The sequence below is a fragment of the Nicotiana sylvestris genome, chromosome 8, assembly GCF_000393655.2.
Source record: "Nicotiana sylvestris chromosome 8, ASM39365v2, whole genome shotgun sequence".
Lineage (NCBI taxonomy): Eukaryota > Viridiplantae > Streptophyta > Magnoliopsida > Solanales > Solanaceae > Nicotiana > Nicotiana sylvestris.
The window spans coordinates 9,119,602-9,126,692 of record NC_091064.1 but is presented as its reverse complement, the minus strand read 5'-3'; the positions used below and the strand labels follow the sequence as shown (position 1 = coordinate 9,126,692).

The following is a 7,091-nucleotide window of genomic DNA, read 5'->3' as shown; positions in this document are numbered from 1 at the left end:
TTTAAGAAGTATATCCTAAAAGTAATAGGATTACAAGGCTAATATATATTCCCAAAAATAATTATACTAACAGGATTCCTAAAGGTAATCATGTAATATTCCTAATGTGTAGTATTATGTCCTAAAACTAATAGGATTACAAGGCTAATGTCTAGAATTCCGATTATGTCCTTTTATTATGAGTTATTATGCTTAATATTAAAAGGTTATTTTTGTAATCCAACATTTTATTCATCTTTTACAATAATATAGATATAGATGTAGATATAAATAGATATAGATTAATACTAGTACTTAATAATCTAGTGATAAAATATGAAATTCTTTGGGGGATTTTTACACTATATAACCGCCTTGAAAATATAGGAATTTTTTGGATGGATTGGCCACTTTTTGAACCGGCTACGATTAGGAAAATAGTCACAATAGCGAGTCGGATCACTCTATATTCAGTTAACATTCTATACATTCGACAAATACGTTATAAATTGCAAATGAGTTGCATTCGACATATGCGACTTAACTCATAAGTTGTCTTCGTTATAAATCGTGTGCAACAACTGCAACTTATAATTGTACTTGTCAAATGTGACTTATAAATTGCCCCTAATGGTAAAACTTCAACAACTAAGGGTGCTATATTGAGGATTCAAAGGACTTATAAATTTGATTCGCTCTCTATTTAATATCATTGAGGGTCGAAAGTTGCGACTTATGGCTGTTATTGTTAACGATTTTTGTCTATCCTTTCTGTTACTGTTAAGTCGCATACAACTGCATTTTGAGTTTTTTTTTCCCTCGAAAACAACACACCACTGGAATTGTTGAGCCAAAAAGTGCACATTGTGGGAAAAAAAATTCTACACATGGCCTGTATTTTTATCAGAAAAGAATTGTCGATGATATTGTCATAACTACACCACAAAGGTATTGGACTTCTAAGATTCATTCACTCCAGACCAATGACTATCGGCTAAAAGGTTGCTCAGTCCACCTCAGCTATGGCTTTGAGGTTTGAGAATCGAGCATATACATGCATGTGTGCCATGCTTGGAGAGGTCACAAACTGGCGGTCGGGTCAGATATAAGCAGGTCAAAAATGAGTAATCCAAAAATGAATAAATTATTCGACCAGACCCGTATTAATACGGCCAAAAAACGGGTTAACCGACGAATAATATGGATATTCATATTTTTCATAACTTCTTGAATATGATCACTTTTGGTAGAATTCCCAGTCTCTCAAATTTAAGGAACCCCCAATTTGAGGGAAAAAATAACACTGCAGAGCCATTGTAAAAATAATAGCCGAAGAAATATATAAAATTTGTATATTTTTGTATATATATATGTTATATACAAAAAATTATATAAATTTTATCAACTTAATGTAAATAGTTTCTGGCGCGAGCTAAAGGTGATAATACCCCAATTTGAGGCTTACAAATATAAAAGTTAAACTCATTAGTTATCCATTTTCTAAGTGGATAATATGGTTCTTATCCATATTTGATCCGGTTTTAAAAAGTTTATTATCCAATCTATTTTTTAATGGATAATATAGTTGGTAACTATTTTCTTTTAACCATTTTGCCACCACTATTTAGAGCCTATCAACTGTTCATCATACAAAATCGTATAGAATAGTACATAATGCAGTTTTAGTTAGGAGATTAGCTTATATTAAAAAGTACTGTACTAGTAAATAACGTCACTCACTTCATTGAAATATGCTAACAAGTAAAATATAAGCAGTAGTTTGTGTTGGATTTCAAAATATCAAGACAACTAATTTTGTTTCCTCTCATCTCTTCCTTTCCCAAGTTAAAATCAATTACAACTGTTTTTCACAAGTTCATTTTCAAAAACTTTTTTTCCCTCACGCCTAAGTAAAATATAAGCAGTAGATGCTTGAGGACAGTCATGCCTAAGTTGAAGTTGCTTATTGTCAATCATAAGTTGTTGTTGTTGTTGTTGTTCTTCTTCTAAACATAGGCGACGGACAATTTAAACGCTAAGCTGGAAATTTTTGTTAGTTTCTGCTTGCCGATCAAACATTTCCTTGAGTTGCTTTGCTTGTTCTTCAATCCGCAATTGTAAGCTTCTCTGAATCTGTGAAAGAACAGATATAATCGATATGAACACATGTTTCTCTGATCATTTGAAATAACAGAATAAAGCTAATCAAACCTCAAGTTGTTCATATAGGCTCTGCTGGACACTTATTTGCAGTTTCAGAGCCTCCAATATTTGCGGGCACCTAACAATATGTGCAAAATCAAAGAATATCAGAAACACTAAGTACAGACTAAAATTTGTAACTTGATTAAGCCTACTTAGGTTTGGGCACGTGCGAAGGAGAAGCCCAGATGACTAGAGGTGTGAGCGGTTGGCTTTGGCGGGTTCGAGAAGAGGTAGAGGGCGGTCTAAGAAATATTAGGGAGAGGTGATCTGGCAGGACATGGCGTAGCTTCAGATTTGCAAGGACATGACCCTTGATAGGAAAGTGTGGAGGTCGAGCATTAGGGTTATAGGTTAGGAGGTAACTGCATTTTTTACGTACTGGGGGTGAGGCTAGTATGATAAGGTTTTGTCTTAGGCTGCTAGCGATTATTGTTGTGTTCACACTATTCTTCTGTTCTTTATAGTACCGGGCGACCTTATTTACTGGTTATTATTATTGTTTTTTATCTATTTTCTGGTGCTTATGATGTTGTTATTATTCATGTGGTTTCTGTTGATGGTACATATATATTGTCTCTTTTCGTCTTCTTGAGCCAAGGGTCTATCGAAAACAACCTCTCTACTTTCCGGGGTAGGGGTAAGATCTGCGTATACACTACCCTCCCCAGACCCCACTTGTTGAAATTCACTGGGTTGTTGTTGTTTTTAATCCAACTTAACTGACTGATCTTATTGAGGTGTAACACCAGAGAGAACGAAAACATATCTCTGTTCCTTCCTTTTTAGATGAAAGGTGGATGTCCTAGCAAACTTACGTTTCTGGACCATGCGCTGGAAATGAACTTCTACGAGGTGATCCTTCAGTTTTAACTGCATCTGCACGCAATGTAAAGTAAATCCCATTTTTCTATTAGCACATCGATGAAATTAAGTTACTATATTCATGCATTTTTTGACACACACACCACCAAAAAAAAAGGGGTTGTTCTCAGTTCGTTACATGATTGCATCTATCTTTTATTTCCAATTAGTGATCTATATTTTTCTTGTCTATAAGGATCATACAGCTGATCTTTACATGATAGGTTTAACTTCTAAGTACTTAAATCTGAAGGTTACCTTTGAGGGATACCGTTACATCACAGGTAACGCGATATTTCTGAAGACAAAAAAAGGAATAACAAAAGGAATAATTTAGATTTCTGAGAAGCAGGAGTCAATATCATCATCAATAATCTTGAAATGTACATAGTGTTTTATACCTGCAAGTGACTTTTAATATTTGAAATGCTCAATTCGTAAGAGTTCATCAGCTTAAGGATTGCCTTTGGTGTTGCCTCTGCGCCCAGTCGAAGAAACAGATGTTTAATCATAGACATCATCTTGATTTGAATTACTACTTTCAGTATTTTTACTTACTTTTGGCTCCTCCAAGTCGATTTACACATTCACAAAATTGATCGTGGAGATCCTGAGTCCACGTGATCCGCCTCTTTTTTGTTGTCTCTGCTCTTTCTGGAGTAACATTACTCGAAGAAATACATACACTTTCATTAGGAGGAGATTGAGGTCTCTTCTCTAGTTGGCATACATAACATGGTTTAATAATTCGCGAGTCGAATGAATCCTTCTTCACCTGTGATAACAAGAAGGACAACCATTAAGATTTCATGATAACTTTGTTGTACAAGAGATAAGCAGTGTTATTAACCTTAGACCATTACATGTAAGAAGTTCTGGGGACTTAGGATTGTCTTAATCTATCTTTAACTGGATAGATATTGTACAATTATAAGGGCAGCCCGGTGCCTAAGCTCCCGCTATGCGCGGGATCCTGCGAAAGGCCAGATCACAAGGGTTTATTGTACGCAGCCTTGCCCTGCACTTCTACCAGAGGCGGTTTCCACGGCTCGAATCTGTGACCTCTTGATCACATGGCAGCAACTTTACCAGTTACGTCAAGGCTCCCCTTCTATCTTGTACAATTATATCCCATTTAATTACCTAGCTAGTAAATGCTCCATATCTTGAAGCAATAAAAATTATACAATTTTTATCTAGATTTTCTTAACGAAATATTAAGGTTAAGGGAAATGTAAAGATTTCATGCAAAGCAAATATCAAATATGTCGATATAGGCTTACTTGACGGCCTCTCGCCATACTTGGATAAGGATGGCGCGAGGCTATGGCACCCTTCAGGGCTGACTTGTTCTGCTGAAGCAAATTTTTTGTCGAAGATTCAGGTTTGTGTCTAAAACTAACAGAAGATTGCACCAGTGAATGCAAGGTATCTCTTGATTTAAAATTCTCATCAGCCAAATCATATTTATCCAAAGGATTATTTGATGTACTGGCTGTATCATACATCTCCAACTCATGTGAACACATAGGCATTATATGATCATCAGAGTTTTCACAAAATTGTCCAAAAGTTCTGGAGCTTTCTGATGCAGAAAATTTAGAGGTTCTTGATTCTAGATGTTTACATAGAATTCCATAGAGAGAATCATCACAACCCGAGACTCCTTTGATCAACTGCAAGAAACTTGGCTGTTATAGAAACCATTTGAAACAGAGAAACAGGTAATTTAACTACAAACAACAACAACATACCCAGTATAATCCCACATAGTGGGAATCTGGGGAGATAGTGTGTACGCAGACCTTACCCCTACCTTTGTGGAGGTAGAGAGGCGGTTTCCAATTAACTCTCAGCTCAAGCAAGCATAGATACCACAATAATAACAAGAAACAAGATGGGACAACACCCAAAAATCATGTAAAAGCCGGCATACACAGCAAGATAGTAAGAAGATCGGGAAAAAAAAAAAACAGGTATTCAAATAAGCCTACTACCAACCAAATGTGAGCGTGCGTACTAACACTACCGGCATGAATAATCTAGACTTCTTAACCTACTATGTTAATCTTCGACCTTCACACCTTCCTATCACGGGTCATGTCATCGGTCAGTTGTAGTTGCGCCATGTCATGCCCAGAGACGGACCCAGGATTTTTACACGAAGGGGGCACAGTATTCTGCTCAATCAGTGCCTCCTAAAGGCTTTTAATGTTCAGGGTACAAGTGCTTTAAATTAACTATTTTTAAGGTATATACATATACATATTCAAAAAATTTGCCGAAGCTTATGGGGTCCGACGACCCCTCATTGCAACATGTAGGTCCGCTTTTGGTCATGCCTAATCACCTCACCCCAACCCTTTTTCGGCCTATCTCTACTTCTCCTAAGGCCCTACAATACCAACCTCTCACACATCCTTACCGGAGCGTCTGTGCTTCTCCTCCTCATATGTCCAAACCATCTAACTTATTTGAGAAAACGTCTGTGCTTCTCCTCCTCACATGTCCAAACTATCTAACTTATTTGAGAATTTGAAGTAAACTTCTGGAATCAAAAGATGCTGATTAATTATTCACTTTCAGATGTTAAGATACCATATGTGGGAAAGATCAAACAAATGACAAAAACAAAGAGCCAAAGAATCTACTTGTCTAATTTGTGACTATAGTTGGATTTCTATCATTCCAAATCTTATGACAGTGAGGACTATAAGAATTAATTTAGCAATATCAGTGATGACACTAAGCAAACCTTACCCTACTGGAGGAGTAGAGAGGCTATTTCCGAAAGACTATCAATACAGCCACAGAAATCATAGGGAAAATAACAACGTAAAAACCAGAAAATAGATGCAAAGCAAAAGTCATAGCCAGTAAATAGACCCGGCACTGTAAGAGACCAATAGTCGGTAATATTTTCACAGAAAGTGTTATGCAAAATGGACAAAATGTAGCGTTTACCATCTTTGCCCTCGCTCTCAAACTAACTTGTAAGAAACTATAGAGACCAAAACTTGTCCAAATTCACCGGACAAGAAAGTTGGATATAGAGAAGAAGGAGATTTCTGTAAATTAAGTGCAACAAATTTAAAGAATCAAATTTCAAGGCTCTGTTTCTATTTAAGAATGCAGAAAATGGGAAGCCTGGTATAGGTGGTATTTGAGGTATGCTTAATTTTTTTTTTGTAAGGAATGCCATCATAATGACAACAGTATGTTCAAAAGTGTGTTGTTGTGGGCCCTTTAACATTTGTATATGTATCACAAGAATTTTTTCCTGCTTCTTTCATTGTTTTTCCTTTACTTTTTTATTTTGTGAAAATAGCATGAATTAGTCAGTTTTTAGACTGGTAATTAAAAAATAGTCAGCATTTTACAAAGTCACTAAACATAGCCATTATTTTAGCTGAAATACGAAAGTTTCAGTATAATTTGTTGGATTTTGGAACTCCTGCATATAAACTTCTAGCATATTTATTGGAACTCCAGCACATTATTAAATTGTAACACATTATGCTGGAATCTCATATGTAAAAAAAATTCGAACTCCAGCAGATACTGGAATATTTCCGGATTTTAAGGATGTTTTTGTTCAGATTTTATCTTGACATGAAAAAGTGACTAAATTTTGATTAATTTTAAAATTGTGGCTATTTTCCAGTTACTAGATATAAATTAGGCTATTTTTTATCCTCCCCTCCCCCTCCTTATTTTGCTCAATCAATTATCCAATATCATTCTTAATTAATTATGGGGAAATCTACTCTAAATGCCTATTCAGGCAATTTTAATTAGGAATTTTTACATTCCTATGCCATATGAGAAACTATATTACCCCAAATGTTTAAGGTTTGATATAATTACATTACATTTATGGTACCGTATATTCTTCCAAATCCCCCCCCCTCACGTTTCTCTCTCCCAACCCCACACCCTCACCCACGTATTATCACACACCCAGAAACCAAAAAAAAACAGAAAAACAATTGAAACTCTCTGCTAAATCCAGAAAAACAATTGAAACCCTCTATCATTAACGTCCA

At 35.7% G+C, this 7,091-nt stretch overlaps 1 protein-coding gene across 2 annotated transcripts; it reads right to left on the bottom strand.

Annotated features, from left to right (window-relative positions):
- Positions 1-1,699: 1,699 nt before the first annotated feature.
- LOC104238298 (myb family transcription factor PHL5-like) lies at positions 1,700-6,182 on the bottom strand. 2 transcript variants are annotated; one of them, XM_009792625.2, is made up of 8 exons: positions 6,010-6,182; positions 4,329-4,721; positions 3,604-3,820; positions 3,447-3,523; positions 3,304-3,343; positions 3,000-3,060; positions 2,191-2,260; positions 1,700-2,112 (listed from the first exon to the last, which is right to left on the bottom strand). In XM_009792625.2, the coding sequence occupies exons 1-8, from the start codon at positions 6,010-6,012 to the stop codon at positions 2,008-2,010; spliced, it is 966 nt and encodes a 321-aa protein (XP_009790927.1). In that variant the 5' UTR covers positions 6,013-6,182; the 3' UTR covers positions 1,700-2,007. The 2 variants fall into 2 exon arrangements, with proteins under 2 accessions (XP_009790927.1, XP_009790928.1); XM_009792626.2 differs by lacking the exon at positions 6,010-6,182 and adding an exon at positions 4,800-6,001.
- Positions 6,183-7,091: the final 909 nt, after the last annotated feature.